This window comes from Acomys minous, assembly GCF_964271855.1.
Source record: "Acomys minous genome assembly, chromosome: 10".
Taxonomy (NCBI): domain Eukaryota; kingdom Metazoa; phylum Chordata; class Mammalia; order Rodentia; family Muridae; genus Acomys; species Acomys minous.
Window position 1 is genome coordinate 74,386,012 of NC_140491.1, and position 20,203 is coordinate 74,406,214.

Sequence of the window (20,203 nt, forward strand, 5' to 3'; positions counted from 1 at the left end):
GTTATTTCTGTGGTTGGCTTTGAACTCAGTATGCATCCTAGGATGGCCTCGAACTCACAGAGACTCATCTGTCTCTGTCTTCTGGGTACTGGTGTTAAAGGTGTGCACTGCCACACCCTGCTTTGTGCAATATCTTTGTCATCCTCCTCAATAGTTTTTCAAGGCAGCAATAAAAATACATTTGATTCTTTAGACTTGCAGAATATGATGGTATTCTATGAAATCAATCTTTATTTCTTGATTGATGATATTTAAATTGCTGACATTTTTCCTATTTGAAGCTGAGATTCCTGGAACATCTTTGAATATATCCAAACATACTTATATCAGTATCACTCAGTATACATTTCTGATGATAATGCTACACTATAATCCTGCAAGTAGAAATTTCTAGAATAATCAACATATTTCAAGTATATTGTTTCCTATATCTTTGTATTCAGTAGATACTTAGAGCAATATTAGTGAGTATACACTTCTGATGATAATGCTACACTATAATTTTATGAGTAGAAATTTTTAGAATAAGTGATACATTTTATATGCATGGTTTTCTATTTCCCCCAAGTGGAATGTGTAATTTCCAAAGTGTTGTTCTTGTTTCTTGTTCTATTAGCAATTTTAATTACATGGTAAAGAATAAAAAGGTTAAAAAGAGCTAAAGCCAAAGTGACATAATTTAGAGAAAATAGAGAAGCATTAGAGACAAAAATCAAATTTAGGCAAAAAACATTTCAGTGAGAAAAAATTAGTAAAAATAGTAACGAAAATGTAATTATCAGTCTCTTCATCTTACCCATTCTTTCTTCATCTTTATCTCCAGTTTTCAAAAGCATTTGATTGCTACACACTGTGTAATTTTAAAGTGATGTTTTGAGTCGTATGGAATTTTGAAGAAAAGTATTAGTTTAGAGCAGTTTTTGGAAGATGGGAATACACATAACATGAAGGGGTAAAGAAAAACAGAGAATAAGAACATCATGCTTGCTGGGCGTGGTGGCGCACGCCTTTAATCCCAGCACTCGGGAGGCAGAGGCAGGCGGATGGCTTTGAGTTTGAGGCCAGCCTGGACTACAAAAGCAAGTCTAGGACAGCCAAGGCTACACAGAGAAACCCTGTCTCAAAAAAAAAAAAAGAACATCATGCTTACATGGGTGCAGATAACTGATAGCCATCATGGGTTACATCAGTGAATATAACTGTTTCCCGTAGCTTTGCTGCACACACATTAAAAATGCTAGCCTCTGATCCTGTTCATTGAGAACAGCACAAACAAACCAGGTCCAAGTGGAGAAGACTTGTGAGATTGTCAACAGGATGCTTCTTAGACGCTCCTTCTGCCCATGAGCTTCCTCAGACCCTGCTTCAAGTCTTTGTTCCTCAAGCTGTAGATGAAAGGGTTTAACAGAGATGATAAAACTGTGTAGACGATTGTTGCTATGTGGTCCTTGACAGTGTAAGTTGACACAGGCTGTAAGTACACATAGAAGATGCTTCCATAAAACAGGGTCACCACGGTGAGGTGAGAACCACAGGTGGAAAAGGCTTTGCGTTTCCCAGCGGCAGAAGGAATCTTGAGAACTGTGATGAGGATTCTCACGTAGGAAAAGGCAATGCATAGGAAGGGGGTCACCAAGACAAAAGCTCCTTCAGTCACTATCACAATCTCATTGACAAATGTGGAAGAGCAGGATAATTTTATCAGAGGACTGAGGTCACAGAGGAAGTGGTGAATAACATTGGAGTCACAGAAGGTCAGACGATTAAGTAAAAGTGTGTGCAGAAGTGAGTGGAAGTGAGGAACGGAGCAAGACAAGGTCACCAGTAGGACACATCGATGATGGCTCATGATGGTGACATAGTGAAAGGGGTTACAGATGGCCACATAGCGATCAAAGGCCATTACTGCCAGAAGACAACTATCTGTGTTGCCCAAGGCATAGAGAAAATACATTTGTGTCAGACACCCAGCATAGGTGATGGTCTTTTTTTCCGACAGAAAATTCACCAGCATCTTCGGGACAATGGTTGTCGTGAAGCAAATGTCTGTTAAAGACAGAAAACTCAAGAAAAAATACATGGGAGTCTGGAGATGAGGGTCAGAGTGGATCACCAGAATGATTAGCAGGTTCCCTGCTATGGTGACCAGGTAAATGGTGAGGAAGAGAATAAAGAGTGGCTTTTGGTCTTCGGGCTGAGAGGACAGTCCCAGGAGGATGAACTCGGAGACAGTGTTGGTTTTGTTAACTCTTTCCATAGATTTGTATCCAGATATATGCAGGAAGCTTTGTTACTTAACACATTCTAGTTCAAAGCTCCAAGTCACGACAACTCAGTAAGTCTTTAGTTCATGTTTTAGGGGTAGGATGAGGAGAATCTATAATGCTAGGTTTGGGTTGGTTTTTTTTTTTTTTTGCTTTATGCAAAACCTGTTTTGTAGATGACCTAAAGGTCAAAGGAGATGGACCCAAAACAAAAACCAGATTCAAGTTTTAGTTGGATCTTAGGAATTTTTTCAAGACATGCTTGAAATTATAAGAGAGAAGAGAGAAGTGCAAGACTTCACCAAGTGCCAAGGTGGGTGAGCAGCCTCTTCTGGCTCTCCTCCACACCCAAAGTCTTTGCTTCTAGCCTCCACCAGGAGCTGATGTTGGCACAGCTGCAAATTATGCCCAAGTCAGCTTCTCTACTTGCATTCCACTTCTCTCTTCTCCTCTGACCAACGCTGGTTAGCTAGAAGGGTAGCAGAAAATGAAGACAGACTAACAAGCTGCTCAAAAGGGTAATGTATCTCCCTTCTCTGACTACAACTACCTGTTTTCCAGCTAACCTCTGGGTCCCAGCATGATGCTATTTCCTCAACTCTCATCTCAAAAGACAGAGATGTCCTGACTCTGGAGGCAAGGGCTCTTGATTGTGGGAGTCTGGTTTGAGTCTCAGGTTTTCAGCTTTGCTAAATCTGATTCTGGGGTTCTTCTTAGGATGAGAGTTGCAGTGTGATTATCTCTCAGGGGGCATTTGTTCTGCGATTGCTCCTTGGAGGAACAGAATTTGAGTCATAGTTAGCAGAGCTGACTCCAAGGGGACAGGGGACCCATGAGGGCTTCTTTCATATGCTGAGGCTAATCACAGAATGTTTCAGCTTGATTTCAGTAACTCCAGGGCATACTTTCAATGATTACTAAAGACATAAATGTTTGTGGGTACATTTTTATGTCTGGGAATGTACTTTTTTTTAAATTAAATGAGAATTTCCTACCATGTATTTCAAGCACCACCCTCCACACACGCTTCCTGGATCAACTTTGTTTAGTTATTCTAACTGTTGTGTGTTTTGTTTCCCTAATTTGTATTTCTGTGGTGACACCTGGTGTAAACTCTTTTCATATTTTTATTAACTACTTTATATCTTTTTTCGTGAAATGTTTGCTAAGATCTATGGCTCAGTTTTCACTCGGGTTTACTTTTTGATTGCTGAGTTTTAAGAGTTCTTTATATATTTTGGATAATGGCTCTTTATATTATACAATTTTACAAGTATTCCCCCAGTCTTCTGTTCTTATTCTCTTGATATTATTTACAAATTAAAGAATAGTTTAATTAGTTCATACAGTATTATTTCATTATGCTGTAGTTTCTAAAAATTTTTTGTTGATTCTCCCACTCCTTTTTCTCCCATCCCCCTGTCTATTTAGTATTCTACCATCCACCACATCCCTCACGTCCCTCACGTCCCTCACGTCCCTCACGTCCCTCACGTCCCTCACGTCCCTCACGTCCCTCACGTCCCTCACGTCCCTCACATCATCCCTCACGTCCCTCACGTCCCTCACGTCCCTCACGTCCCTCACGTCCCTCACATCATCCCTCACGTCCCTCACGTCCCTCACGTCCCTCACGTCCCTCACGTCCCTCACGTCCCTCACGTCCCTCACGTCCCTCACGTCCCTCACGTCCCTCACGTCCCTCACATCATCCCTCACGTCCCTCACGTCCCTCACGTCCCTCACGTCCCTCACGTCCCTCACGTCCCTCACATCCCTCACATCCCTCACATAGTCTCCTTCCCAGTTTCAAGTTATGCTGTCCTATATTGCTCGCTCCACCACTTCCTCAGCACCTCTTTTTTCTCCTCTCACCCTCTTATGGCTCTCTTTTTAGTTTCATAGCCTGTATTTACAATCAACCCCAATTACATTCATACATATACACTTCGTATGCTAGGATTCACATGTGAGACAGAGCCTTTCTGAGTCTGTGTCACTTTACTTAATATGCTTTGCAGATTGTGCTGGCTGTTCATGGTTGTCAACTTGACTGCATCTAGAATGAACTAAAACTCAAATAGCTGGACACACCTGTGAGAGAATTTTTTCTTGAGTTATTTGAAGTGGGAAGACAGACTATTAATCTCATCTAGAGTCCCAATAGGATGTCCTCCCCTCTGTCTCAGTTTCGTGGTAAGTGAAGGCTTTCATGGGACATGCCCGTTGGGCTAATATGCAGATATAAGTGAGTATATACCATTTGAGTCTTTCTGCTTCTGGGTTAACTCACTCATTATGATCATTTCTAGCTCAATCCATTTATCCACAAATTTCGGGAATTCCTTGTTTTTAATAGCTGAATAGTATTCCATAGTGTATATGTACCAGTTTCTTTATCCATTCTTCTACTGATGGACACTTCGGCTGTTTCCATGTTCTGGCTATTATGAATAAGGCTGCTATGAACATGGTTGAGCAAATTTTCTTGTTGTGTGCTGGAGCATCTTCTGGGTATATTCCAAGAAGTGGAATAGCTGGGTCTTGAGGAAGCCCTATTCCCATTTTTCTGAGATAGCACCAGATAGATTTCCAAAGTGGCTGTACTAGTTTGCATTCCCACCAGCAATGAAGGAGTGTTCCTCTCTCCCCACATCCTCGCCAGCATGTGGTGTCGCTTGAATTTTTGATCTTAGCCATTCTGATGCGTGTAAGATGAAATCTCAGAGTTGTTTTGATTTGCATTTCCCTGATGATTAAGGAGGTTGAGCATTTCTTTAAGTGTTTCTCAGCCATTTGATATTCCTCTGTTGAGAATTCTCTGTTTAGTTCCAAGCCCCATTTCTCAATTGGGTTATTTGGTTTGGTGGTGTTTAGTTTCTTGAGTTCTTTATACATTTAGGATATTAGACCTTTGTCAGATGTAGGGTTGGTGAAGATCTTTTCCCAGTTTGTAGGCTGTTGCTTTGTTCTCTTGACAGTGTCTCCTGCCTTACAGAAGCTTCTCAACCTCATGAGGTCCCATTTATTAATTGTTGACATTAAGGCCTGGGCTGTTGGTGTTCTGTTCACGAAGTTGTTTCCTGTGCCAATGTGTTCCAGGCTCTTCCCCACTTTTTCTTCTAAGTGACTTAGTGTCTCTGGTTTTATGTTGAGGTCTTTAATCCACTTGGATTTGAGTTCTGTGCAAGGTGACAAATATGGGTCCAGTTGCATTTTTTTACACATAGACATCCAGTTAGACCAGCACCATTTGTTGAAGATGTTATCCTTTTTCCATTGAATGGATTTGGCTTCTTTGTCAAAAATCAAATGACCATATGTGTGTGGATTCATATCTGGGTCTTCGATTCGATTCCACTGATCAACCAGCCTGTTGCTGTGCCAGTACCATGCTGTTTTAATTACTATTGCTTTATAGTACAGTTTGAGATCAGCAAATAGGCTGGATGCAAAATTAACTCAAAAGTTTGTAGCCTTCCTATACATAAATGACAAGCTTGCAGAGGAAGAAATTAGGAAAGCCACACCTACACATTAGCTACAAGCAATATAAAATATTTAGGAGTTACTCTAACTAATCAAGTGAAGGACTTGTTTGAAAAAAATTTCAAAACTCTGAAGAAAGAGATTGAAGAGGACGTGAGAAGATGGAAGGATCTTCCTTGCTCATGGATCGGGAGAATTAACATAATAAAAATGGCCATCCTACCAAAAGCAATCTATTGAATCAATGCAATCCCTATCAAAATACCTACACAATTTTTAAAAGACATTGAAAGTTCAATTCTGAACTTCATATGGAAAAACAAAAAACCCAGAATAGCTAAAACAATCTTGTACAATAAAAGGTGCTCCGGAGGAATCTCCATACCTGATCTCAAGCTGTACTATAAAGCATAGTTTCTTTTTTTTTTTAAGGAGTAAAGTCATAGAGCATAACCATAATTTTTATAAAATAAAACCAACTTTTAACAGTGTTAACAATGTGATGTCTTTAAGTGGAACCACCACATTAATTCTCGTTATTTAGCCACCTATTCCTCCCAATTGTAGGTAGTGACCCTGTACTCACTATGCTGACGATTTTGGCCTTGCAAGAGCTCAGAGCGCATCACTAGGTGTTTCGGCAGCCCTGGGCTTGCTTCCAGTTTGATCTAAGCTGGAACTCCCAGCTGCAAATGCCTGGTTCCAAGGACAGAGCTAGTTTATCGGGTTTTGTTGTCTCTTTTCTTGACAATCTTTAAACGAGTTAGAAAAAATGGCCAGCAGGTGAAGTTTAGCCCTTTTCTCAGAATATAAAAGGTAAAACAATATTTAAACAATTAAACAAATTGACAGACATAGAAACAAAATTTGACATGATGACCATAAAACAAACAGGCTTGGGTGGCAGAGCAGAAGGCATAGTTTCACTTTTCTCCATTTAGGCATCCCTCACAATGTCAGTTTAACATTTTTCTTTCATGCCTGGGGTCTAAACTATCTCTAACTAAAGACTACAAACTAAAAGTATATACGGGAACATTCTCAGCTCCAAGAGCATCATAATGACCCTATATTTTTCCAAGTTCCTAAGTTTACTGTTCCTTCTGTAGGGAACCATGTACAAACACTTTCTTATAAACTCTAAAAAATTAAACAACTGTTACTGACTTACTTTTGTTCCTCAGGCCTGAAGCATGTTTTTAAGCACATGTACAAACAGCAAGCAACTATTACCTTGGCCCATTTTTACTCTTGAGAGATTATCACCACATTCTCCCCCATTTTTATTTTAAGTGAGCTCACTTTTCTCCTGCTGTGTCCTTCACTGAATCCCCATTAACTAAGAGTCCCTCTGTTCAGGCACCACTTGCCAGAGCCTGCTGTGGACAATATCAAACAGGTCCTAGACCAGGGAGTGAGGTCGAGAAATAAAAGAACAGAAATAAGAAACTGAGGCAAGAAATAGTTGGAAACACAGAATAGACTTGAGAGGGCCTGCAGTCAATACCACATGACACCTCAGCTTTATTCATACACGCAATTTATACACATCTCAGGCATGGGGAAAACAAAGCAGAAGGTCACTTTCAGGAGATAATGGAGACATTCTCATGGGAAAGCAGTGTAATCTCAATCAACTCTCAGCCTTGATGCTACAGTGTACTTTTTCTGATAGTCTAAAGACCTTGAGTTTGTACTTGGCAGAACATCTTGCTTAATCACTGTCTCAACAATCCATGTGATTCCAATGCTGGAGCAGAGAGCATGAGAGCGATGCATATGGACAGAGAGCCTTTACAAATGGCTCCCACATGGGAGAGAGGAAAGAGTATGATCAAACAATATTGTATGAAAAAAATAACACAATAAATAAAAAAAAATTTTAAAGGAGAAAGGAAAATGTTAAAAATTATCCACAAAGAACTTGCACACACACATTTTACAGCAGTCTTATTCAGGACTACCAGATTTGGATACAGTCTAGATGTTTTGTGAGTTAGTAAATAAAGTGTCTCGTGCCACACAATGGAATTTTACTGAGTTCTGAAAATAGAGGAGCTATTAAGACCTAAACATGCATGAAGACAGCACAAATTATGATACTCAGTAAAGGAAGCCTATATAAAATGGCTGTATATGTATGAGTCCAACTATATAACATTCTGTAAGAGGCAAAACTATTTGGATAGTAAAAGCATTAATGATTGCCAGCAGTTGGGGGTAGATGACAGAGGACACATAGAAAACCTTTAAGGCAATGAAAATACTCCCCACTTCCCTGGCAGTGGGCATGTGCTATAATACATTCATCTAAGCCTGTACTATACAACAAACTCTAAGAGTAAATTCTATTTTAACGTGTGGGCACTGGCAGATGTATCAATAAAAATTATATCCATTTTAATGAATATAACTGTCTCATGGAGCATATTGGTAATGAAAGAAGTTATCTATGGATAAAGGCAAATGTAAATTGTTCTGAAAAAATGAAGCCATGAACACTCTTTACATTTATTTGCCTTATTGTATATAAAGAGACTGAACTCACTCTGGAACTACACAGTGTCTAAGTGATGGAACCATGATTTTGAATTGCAAGGTGTGTTGTTGAAAACTCCTGTTTCCCACTTGGGTTACTACTGACTTGATATTAATAAATAATCAAGGAAAGTTCAAGGGAAGGTCTAGCAATTCCTGCACCATTGACAATGTGACAGTGTGTGAGTCATGGAGTAAACTTGACATGACATGAATGTCTAGGTGTTTTCTAACCAACCCCAGAGGAAAGCTGGATTAAAGATGGTTTCCTGTCCCAGATGTGAGTAGATGGTTGGCTGCATAGACCCTGCAGCCATGTAACAGACCCTAGGCTTCCTGTAGGCAGGGTTGTTGCTCATGAAGAAACAGGGCGGCACTGGGCTGACCATGCATGAGGTGGTCATTCAGATGGAGTGGAGTATTAATGGGAGCCAATTAGAACAGGTGGTGTTTAATTGAATTTCCTGTGTTTGTTACCATGGAGCTAGACTGACAGGGAACAATCCTCCTAACATAGCAAAATGTTCTGTCTACATTGTTGATGCTTGATGACACATGTGAAGCAAAGAAGTCAGTAATCACTAGTGTAATCACTTGTAAAATCATCATCAGAAGATTTTCTGTGTCTACGCTCCAGAAACATACTAAATGCATAGCGAAGAAAGTCACTGCCTAGAAGAGTCTTGACAGTAAGCCAAAAACACTGGAAGTAGGATAGACTCCTAAGAACTGGGGACTCAGAGTGTGAGTGATTGGGGGTAACTCCATCAAAGTGAGATAAGGGAGTGCTAAGATTTATTAGGATAAATAGCTCTCAAGAGTTAGTTTTTGATGGGTGTAAGATGGAGTCTCAGAGTTGTTTTGATTTGCATTTCTGTGATGACTAAGGACTTTGAGCATTTCTTTAAATGCTTTTCAGCCATCTGAGATTCCTCTGTTGAGAATTCTCTGTTTAGCTCTGTACCCTATTTTAATTGGGTTATTTAGTTTGTTGGTGTTTAATTTCTTGAGTTCTTTACGTATTTTGGATATTAGCCCTCTGTCAGATGTAGGGTTGATTCAAATCTTTTCCCATTCTGTAGGCTGCCCTTTTGGCCAATTGAAAGTGTACTTTACCTTGCAGAAGTGTTTCAGTTTCTGGAAGTCCTATTTATTAATTGTTTATCTTAGTATCTGAGCTGTTGGTGTTCTGTTCAGGAAGTTGTCTCCCATGCCAATTAGTTCAAGGCTCTACCCTACTTTCCCTTCGAATAGATTTAGTGTATCTTCTTTTATGTTAAGGTCTTTGATCCACTTGGACTTGAGTTTTGTGCAGAGTGATGAATATGGATCTATTTGCATTCTTCTACATGTAGACATCCAGTTAGACCAGCACCAGTTTTTGAAGATGCTTTCTTCTTTTTCCATTGCATGGCTTTGACCTACAAAAAATGTAGAGAAAGGTGGAGCATAGATTGAGGGAATGCCAAACCAATGTCTGGCCAGACAGGAGACCAGCTCCACAGGAAAGTGCCAACTGCTGACACTATTAATGACACTCTGCTATGCTTAAAGACAGGCAGCTAGCATAAATGTCTTCTGAGAGGCTTCATTCAAGAGCTGATTGAAACAAATGCAGAGTCTCACAGTCAAACAGTAGGCTGAGCCCAAGGGGTTTTGTAGAAGAGTGTGAGGAAGGATTGAGGGATTCAGAGGCATCAAGGATACCACAAGAAGACCTACAGAGTAAACTAACCTGGGCCCATAGGAGCTCACAGAGACTGAACCACTAACCAAAGAGCTTGGATGGGCTAGACCTGTGCCCTCTACACATATTTAACAGATGTGCAGCACAGCCATCACGTGGATACCCTAATAATGGGAGTAGGGGCTGTCTCTGACTCTGTTCTTTGCTTTTGGATCCCTTTCCTGTAGCAGGTGTGCCTTGTGTGGCTTCATTGAAAGAGGATGTGCTTAATCCTGTTATGACTTGGGGTACTAGGGTGGGTTGGTACCCCTTAGAAGCCTCCTTTTTCTGAAGAAAAGTAGAGGGAGGAATGAGGAGAGAAGTCATAAGGGTGGGACTGAGTAGATGGGGGGGCAGATATCAGGCTGAAAAATGGTTAGAGCAAAAAAGAGTTGGATTCTGTAGATGTTTATTGAGCACTTACTAAAATTCAGATTCTTACAGTATTTTATTCAGAATAATAGTATCACATAATTTCTATTATTACAAATTAGAAAGACAGAGAGCAAGAGGGAAGTCATATCATGTAGAAGTATTTAAAGGGTATTAATTTCTGGTTTATAAGTGCAAACCTTGACTTCCTCTCACTCTAACACTAAATGCTAATAGAGCTGGGATATGTATGCCAAGCTGTTTTTAAAAATGCAGAAATCAGGTACCCAGTATATACCATGTCTAGGGAACAGAGGATAAGACACTGGAAAATGACTGAAGGAAACAACCCAGGAATTGGGAAGGATCAGAACCAGTCCCCCCTCATCATGACCAGATGTCCCTTTAGGTCAGGAGTCACAGCTTTTAGCACCCTGCACTCTCTCAATTTCTCAAGCCTAGTGTAGGGCCCCTAGAAAACAGAGGATTGGTGCAGCAAAACTAATGAATAAGCAGGCTGCTGGATCCAGAACACTGACTTTGATGCTTCTCATACTCATCAGGACAACCCAGGAGTTGGGAGTATGAGAACCAGCCCCCCTCCCATTTCTGTAATCAGACATGTGGGCCTGGACTCAAGAATGAGCAACTGCTAGCAACCTGAACTCTTCATATACTCACATATTCAGGCTCAGTGCAGGCATCACTTGGAAAGAAGAGAATCAGATGCAGTGAACTTGATAAGTGAATGGGCTGCTGGATCCAAAACACTGGATCTGGTGCATCTCAGACAGAAGGGGACAAACTGGGAGTTTTCAGCTGTTCATTGGCCTGGGAGCCATGAACTGTGAGCATCCTGCACCCTCTACAAAGGAGTCCCCACCCTAAATAACAGCATCTGGATCCCAGGTAGTGTTCTGGCTTAAAAGCCATGATTCTACTCTGCTGCTTATTCTCTTAGGGGACCAGGTAGTCAGTGGAGCCTTGCTGAGTCCTAGAAACTAGGTGGAAGAGCTAAGACAAATCTAAGTTCCAGAAGGACAGTGTCTACTAGGCCTGTAATGCAAGCAGTTGCCTTCCTTAGGGACTCACTGACTGAACAGCTAGCTTAGAACACCCATGCCCCCATAGCACATGGCTAAAGGGAGGGGTAAGAACACAATCAGCAAAAAACAGGACAACATGGCTCTACCAGAAATTTCAAAAAACCAATGGATACTCTAGTGCAGCTAATTTTCCAGAAAATGACCTTAAAACTATGCTGAGGCAGTTACTTTGACAAATATAAAGAGGAAATTAATAGATCCTTCAAAGAATTGGGGGAAAATGCATACAAATAGAAGCCACCAAGGAAAAACAGGAAACCGCAATGAAATAGTTGAAGGAAATTAATAAAGCTGTTCAAGACATGAAAATGGAATTTGAATCAATTAATAAAATACAAATCAAGAAAACCCTGGAAATGGAAAACTTAGAGAAGAGAACAGAAATCAAAGAGTAAGTATCATCAACAGAATATAAGAGATGGAGGAGAAAATCTTAGGTGCTAAAGATACAGTTGAAGAAATGGATATATCTCTCAAAGAAACTATTAAAACAGAAAAATTTATGACACAAAACATCCAAGAAATCAAGGACACCATGAAAATAAAAAATATCGGAATAATAGAAATAGATGAATAAGAAGATTCCAGGTTCAAAGAACCAGAAAGTATTTTCAAGAAATACATACAATGAGACTTCAACAACCTAAAGAAAGAGATGCCCTTAAACATACAAGAGGCTTACAGAACACCAAATAGACTAGACCAGAAAATAAATACTTCCCACCATATAATAAACAAAACATTAAATCTACAGAACAAAGAAAGGATATTAAGAGCAGTAAAATGAAAAGGCCAAGTAACATATAAAGGCAGACCCATCAGAATCAAACCTGACTTCTCAACAGAGACAATAACATCCAGAAGGGTCCAGGCTGATGTCATACAGACACTGAGAGACCAAAAGTGCCAACCCAGACTACTAAATCCACCAAAACGTTCAATCACCATAGATTGAGAAAACAAGATATTCCTTGACAAAAACTTAAACAATATCTATACACCAACTGAGCCCTTCAGAAGATATTAGAAAGAAACCTCCAACCCAACGAGATCAACTACACCCAAGAAAACACAAGATATAGATAATTTCACATCAGTAAAACCAAAAGAAAACAAGTACAGCCACATACTATCATCATTAACTGCACAATAAATGGAATTAACAATCATTGGTCACTAATATCTCTAACTCTGCAATAAAAAGACAGACTAACAGAATGACTGTGGAAACAGGATCCAATATTTTGTTGCATTCAAGAAACATACCTCAACAGCAAAGATATACATTACCTTGGAGTAAAGGGCTGGAGAAAGATTTTCCAAGCACTCGGACCCAAGGAGAAAGCTAGAGTAGCCATTCTAATATATAATAAAATAGAGTTTCAACTAAAGTTAATCAAGAAAGATGGGGTAGGACACTTCATTCTCATCAAAGGAGAAAGCCACCAAGAGGGCATCACAATTCTGAACTTCTATGCCCCAAATACAAGGGTACCCTCATCCATAAAAGAAATGCTTTTAAAGCTTAAATCATACATTGATCCCAGCACATTAATAGTGGGAGACTTAAATACCACACTCTCACCAATGGACAGATCACTGAGTGAGAAACTAAGTAGGAAAATAGTGAAGATAATAGATGCCATGAATCAAATGGACATAACAGATATCTACAGTAATTTTCACCCAAACATTAAAGAATGTGCCTTCTTCTCATCACTTCACAGAACCTTCTCCAAATTGACCATATATAGTCAGTCTCAAAGAAGGCCTCAACAGATACAAGAAAATTGAAATTATCCCTTGTAGCTTGTCAAACCTTAGATCTTTACTTCAACAACAATAGAAACAACAAAAAGTCTACACACACATGAAAACTGAACAATGCTCTACTCAGTGACAACTGAGTCAGGGATGAAAGAAAGAAAGAAAGAAATGGAAGATTTACTAGAATTCAACAAAAATAAAGGCACAATGTGGAGAGCCAAGACCATACCCAGCATAATACATTGAGTGGACCTGAGGCAGGCTGCCTTGTGACCTCTTTCCCTCCTTGCCTCAGGGTACTTCCCAGAAGGCTGCCTTGTGACCTCTTCCCCTCCCTCAGAGTACTCTCCAGCTGTTCTCAGTAAGTTTCCACCAGTTCCCGGAATCACAGAGACCTTCAGAGGTCAAGTGGAACAAAGTCTATAGATAACATCTTGTGGTTCCAGAAGCCTAACAATTCCACCCAGCCCCGGAACCACAGGGGCCCTCACCCAGCCAAACTTCCTGAATTCCTGACATCTTGCACATACCGCCCACCCCACCTCCTGCCTCAATGGTATATAATTGCCTGTGAGAAAATAAAATTTTGTCAGCTTGATCAGACTGCTTGACTTGCTGTCCATTCTTCATGTCTTTTGTTCCCCATTCTCTCCCCAGGGGTCCGAAGGTCCCAGTTGATTGTCTGGCAGGCCCAGACAGCACAACATACCCAAACCTATGGTATGACAATGAAAGCAGTGCTAAGAAGAAAGTTCATAGCACCAAGTGCTTTCATAAAGAAATTAGAGACATTGCATACATGCAACTTAATGGAACACCTGCAAGCCTTAGGAAAAAAGAAGCAGACACCCCCAAGAGGAGTAGATGGCTGGAAATAATCAAACTGAGGGCTCAAATCAATAAATTAGAAATAAAGAAAACAATTGAAGCAATCAATGAAACCAATAGTTGGTTCTTTGAGAAAATCAACCAGATAGACAAACCTTTAGTCAAATTAAATAAAAGGCAAAGAGAGAGTATCCAAATCAACAAAATAAGAAAGGGAGACATAACTACAGATGTAAAAGAAATCCAAAGATTCATTAGGTCTTACTTCAAAAGATGATATGCCACAAAATTTGAAAATCTAACTGATATGGAGAATTTTCTTGATAAATTCCACTTACCAAAGTTGGATCAGGACCAGATAAACAAATTAATTGTCCTATATTCTCTAAAGAAATAGAAGCAGTCATCCAAATCTTCCAACCAAAAAAAAGCCCAGGGCTAGATGAATTCAGTGTAGAATTCTATGACTCCTTCAAAGAAGAACTAAAACCAATACTTCTCAAACTATTCCACAAAATAGAAACAGAAAGATCATTACTAAACTTATTCTATGAATCCACAGTCATCTTTGTACATAAGCCACACATAGACCCAACAAAGAAAGAGAATTGCAACCAATTTCTGTTATGAACACTGATGCAAAGATATTCAAATCAGACCCAAGAAAATATAATCCTCTATGACGAAGTAGGTTCATTCCAGGCATGCAGGGTGAGGGTGAGGGGTTCAATGTACAGAAATCCATCAATGTAATCCACCATATAAACAAACTGAAAGAAAAAAACATGATCATCTCCTTAGATGCTTAAAAAGAATTGACAAAATCCAACACTCATTCATGTTAAAAGTCTTGGAGATATTAGGGATACAAGACACATATTTAAACAGAGGGAAGGAATACACAGCAAGCCTATGGACTAAATGGAGAAAAAGTTAAATTAATTTCACTGAATTAGGGACAAGGATGTACACTCTCTCCATATCTCTTCAATATAGTAGTTGAAGCCCTAGCTAGAGCAATAAGACAACTAAAGGAGATTAATGGGTACAAATTGGAAAAGAAGAAATCAAAGCATCAGTATTCATGGATGATATCATAGTATACATAAGCGACCCCAAAAATTCTAATAAGGAACTCCTATAGCTGATAAACACCTTCAGCAAGTGGCTGGATACAAAATCATTTAAAAAAAACAACAACAACAACAAATAGTATCTCTCCTGTATACAAATAACAAATGGGCTAAGAATGAATTTAAGGAAACTACACTCTTCACAATTGCCACAAATAATATAAATCATTTTGATGTAACTCTAACCAAGCAAATGAAAGACTTATATTAAAAAAAAACTTCAAGCCTCTGAAGAAAGAAATTGAAGAAGATATGAAAAGTAGGAAAGAACCCGTATGGTTGTGGACCATGAGATTCAACATAGTAAAAATGGCCATCTTACCAAAACAGTCTACAGATTCAATGCAATCCTTATTAAAATGCATCCAAGATTTTTTTTACAGACAGGCCTTGAACTATCAATTCTCAACTTCATATGGAAAAACAACAAAACAAAGAATAGGTAAAACAATCCTGTACAATAAAAGATTTTCCAGAAAACCCTCCATCCCTGATATCAAGCAGTACTATAGAGCAACAGTAATAAAAACATGGTACTGGTATAGACATAGGATGGTTGATCAATCAAATTGAAGAGTAAGAAATAAACTCACACAGGTATGGACACGATTTTTGGCAAAGAAGCCAAAACCATACAATGGAAAAAGGACAGCATCTTCAACAAATGATGCTGATCTAACTGGATGATTACATGTATAAAAATGCAAATAGATCCATATTTATCACCCTGCACAAAACTAAAGTCCAAGTGGATTAAAGACTTCAACATGAAAGCAGGCACAGTAAGTCTGTCAGAAGAAAAATTGAGGAAGAACCTTGAACTTCTTGGCACAGGAGACAACTTCCTGAACAGAACACCAATAGCTCAAGCTCTAAGATTCACAAAGAATAAATGTGACTTCATGAAACCGAAAAACTTATGTAAGGCAAAGGACAGTGTCAACAGAACAAAATGAAATTCTACAGACTGGAAGAATAAATAAATAAATAAATAATCCTATTAAAAATGGGGTACACAGCTAAACAGAGAATTCTCAACAGATGAATATCAAATGGATGAGAAACACTTAAAGAAATCCTCAGCATTCTTAGTCATCAGGGAAATTCAAATTAAAACTATTCTAAGATTCCATCTTATACATATCTGAATGGCTAAGATCAAAAACTCAAGTGACAGCACATGCTGGTGATGATGCATATAAAGGTGATTACTCTTCCATTGCTGGTGGAAGTAAAAAACCTGTACAGCCCCTTTGGAAATCAGTCTGATTGCTTCATAGAAAATTAGGATAGTTCTACCTCAAGCCTCAGCTATACCATTCCTGGGCTTATACCCAAAAGATGCTCCAAGGACATTTGCTCAACTATGTTCAGAGCAGGTTTATCTTTAATAGCCAGAATCTGTAAGAAACTTATACATCCCTCAGCTGAAGAGTGGATAAAGAAACTGTGGCACATTTACACAATGGAATATTCCTCAGCCATTAAAAACAAGGATATCCTGAAACTTGCATGCTCACAAAGACACGCATGGTATATACTCACTTATAAGTGGATATTAGCCCAACACAGATGCCTTCTGAGAGATTCCACCCAGAGCAGTAACAGGACAGATACTGAGACTAGAAGGCAAACTCTGTGATAATTGTGTGGAGGAGTGGCAGAATGGAAGTTCTCAGAGGGGTCAGGAGCTCCACAGGGAGACCATTAAACCTGGTAGATCTGGCCAAGGGGGCATGCACAAACTGATGCATTAACAATTCATGCAGAAAATCTATACTCCCTGCGACAGCTATTCTCCACGTGGGGAGTGAGGAGGACTGCCTATGAACCTCTGACATGCATTCTGGTGCCCAAGTTTTGATCATTGTCCCTTCGCAAGCAGTCTTGGGGGCACACAGAGGAAAGAGATGCAACTATCCTGATGATACCTGAGAGGTTGTGGCCAGAGAGAGAGTGTGGAGGGACCCTCCTTGTTCAGAGGACTATTGGAGGGGAATAGTGCACAAGAGAGAGGAAGGGGGAAAAGATGATAAAAGTGAGGGGGTAACAATTGGGATGTAATGTGAAAAGTATATATATATATACTTCATATATATATGAAATGCAGAAATCAAGGACTGGAGAGATAACTCAGTGGTGAAGAACACTGACTGCTCTTCAAGAAGACCTAGGTTTTATCCCCAACATTCATGTGATTGCCCACAATGCCTGTAACTCTGATTCGCTCTTCTCACCTCCATGGGCACCAGGCATGCACACAGTACACAGACATAAATTCAGGCAAAAGATGCATCCACACAAAATAAAAAGAAATGCAGAAGTCAGAGCTCATTTTTCTTTAAAAAAAGTGATTATGCAGCTATCATATAGTTCAATGATGATGAAGCTGATGCTGAAACACGAGACTTAAACCTCCTCCTTGGAGCACTCACTGCCTGATTAAGTATAAGGCACTAGAATATTCATTTGTGTTTCCTTCTATCAACAAAAAACTCTATGCTTTTGAGATAAAGATAGCTTCCTCAGCCACTTTACATCCTATGCTAGAGATAGTTTCCTTGATTCTTCTACAATGTAAGCTAAAAAGAACTTAGACTTTAATGCTTATTTCATAGGCATACACTTCATTGCATATGGGCACTCTGGGCACCTGAAAAAAAGGCACAAAACATTTGGGTTATGAGTACAGAACTGCTCAGAGTGTTTGAATTTCACAAATATCATCGGTGATTACCACTATCAGTGGTCCCAGCCCCATCCTCAGGTGTAAATGTGTTTATCAAGAGTAGACATTGCAACAAATACATTTCAGGTTCAGGAAACTACAGCAATGACCCTCTCAAAAAAGCAATAGTCAACTGGAAGCTCTGAGTTCGAGTCAGAACCCTCATGGCACAAAGGAGAATCAGCTTCATTTCATGTTATCATTTCCCATCCTGTAAATTCACAGTCCTATACAGAGGTGATCTTTGTATCTTTTACTGTGTCCTACTTGAGCAGGATATTGAGGATGTTAAGATCCAATTTTAAAATCTGAGTTCATCAGTGAGATCTCAATATACTGAAAACTGTGTAGAGATGAACTTGAAATAAAATGTACTGTGAGTCCAGAGTGTCTCTTGAGTTATCTACTTGCTGTCAGTATAATCCTCTAGTGGAGTTCCCTATGGGAAATGCAGTGACACAATTGGCAAGTTACGGTTTATAATAGATCTAAAGAGACTGTTAGCATCATGCTGAAGAAGTATTCAATAAAAGAAATTCTTGTCTTTGACCATATGGATTTGTTTATAAGTTATCCGGTATGGCTAATTAGAGACCTATGCTCAAGCATAGGGCATGTTCCCTTGGAAAAACACTTGAAACTGTAAACAAGCCAGTTATACACCTTTGTGTTTGCCTTGCTCTATCAGAGTCATGGTAGTATTGAGAAACATGGCTGATCAGACTGATGCATGCATACAGTGTTAGGGAATAGAGAAACAGAATAACAGTGACAGAGTGGAAACATAGATATCATGATGGTTTAGGTGTACTATAATCATTGTTTTCCTATTCTGCTTTTGCCACTAATTAGCTGTATAATTTCAGACAAGTAATTTAACCTCTAGGAGCTCCTGTTTTTTATTTTATGTAACGAAAAAGAAGAAAAATTGACCTCAGAGGAACATGCCAAATTTTGCTGATGATAATGAATATCTAAACACATGAAGTAAAGTTAATAAATATACATGTATATGTGCACACACATGAATATCAGAAACATTTACAGTAGAGATTGTGGTTTTATCACCTTTTTATTAAATGGGAGAATTATTCCTCAATGAACTTTTAAAGGTCTGCCTTGGGTTGTAAAGTTAGTAAGTACAAGATCCAACCTTTTAACTTCAACATCAAACAAAGTCTATAAGTTGATTTACCCCGAACTCTCCAAAAGTTGTGTTTATCCATGTGGAAGTTGCAGTGCACTTCTGCTAAGGAATCTTCTCAAGGCATTCATCATGTCTTTGTTTCTCAGGCTATAGATGAATGGATTCAGCATGGGGGTCACTACAGCATACATCACTGCTGCAATCCTGTCCTTGCTGGCTGAATCAGAAGCAGATGGAATGAAATACACCCCAATAGCAGACACATAGAACAGGCAAACTGCTGAGAGATGGGACCCACAGGTGGAGAAGGTCTTCCATCTTCCACTGACCGATGGGATTCTCACTATGGCTGCCACAATGCAGACATATGAAACAATGATTAACAAAGGAATCAAGATAGTTAATGCCCCTCCCCAGTAGAGAAGCACACATTGGTTGGCATAAGTGTTGGAACATGAGAGCTTCAATAGGGGAAGCAGTTCACAAAAGAATTGGGGAATGATGTTGTCCATGCAGAAGGATAACTGAGCCAAGAGAGTGGTGTGGGTTAGAGCATATGAGTGGGAAAGAATTAGTGATATGGCCACCAGCAGGATACAGCATCTGGGACTCATTACTAAGGTGTAGTGAAGGGGATAGCATATGGCTACAAGCCTGTCATAAGCCATCACTGCCAGGAGGAAAACATCTTGTCCAATAAACCACAGGAAGAAATAGATCTGAGACAGGCATCCAGCATAGGGGATGTTGTGCCTGTGGGCTTGAATGTTCACTAGCATCCTGGGGACTGTGGTAGATGATAGACAGAAGTCAGTGAGGGAGAGGTTGGCCAGGAAGAAGTACATAGGGCTGTGGAGGTGTGGATCAAAGCCAATGGCCAGGGTGATGAGCATATTCCCCATGATGGTGACCAGGTATATGACCAAGAAGATGCCAAAAAGGAAAGGTTGCTGCTCCTGATGCTCAGAGAGGCCCAGGAGGAGAAATTCAGAAACACTACTGTGGTTTCTTGTCTTCATAATTCAATGGGACAAAAGGAGAGTTGGAGAACAGCACACCAAAACCTTTATTATGATATTGCCTTGATGGAAACAGAGATAAAAAT

The 20,203-nt window shown here is 39.6% G+C and overlaps 1 protein-coding gene across 1 annotated transcript; it reads right to left on the minus strand.

Moving 5' to 3' along the window:
* Positions 1–1,324: 1,324 nt before the first annotated feature.
* LOC311607301 (uncharacterized protein) lies at positions 1,325–20,117 on the minus strand (the record flags this gene model as incomplete). Its single annotated transcript, XM_084798968.1, has 4 exons — positions 1,325–2,285; positions 2,567–2,733; positions 3,723–4,063; positions 19,178–20,117. The coding sequence occupies 4 exons, from the start codon at positions 20,115–20,117 to the stop codon at positions 1,325–1,327; spliced, it is 2,409 nt and encodes an 802-aa protein (XP_084655094.1).
* Positions 20,118–20,203: the final 86 nt, after the last annotated feature.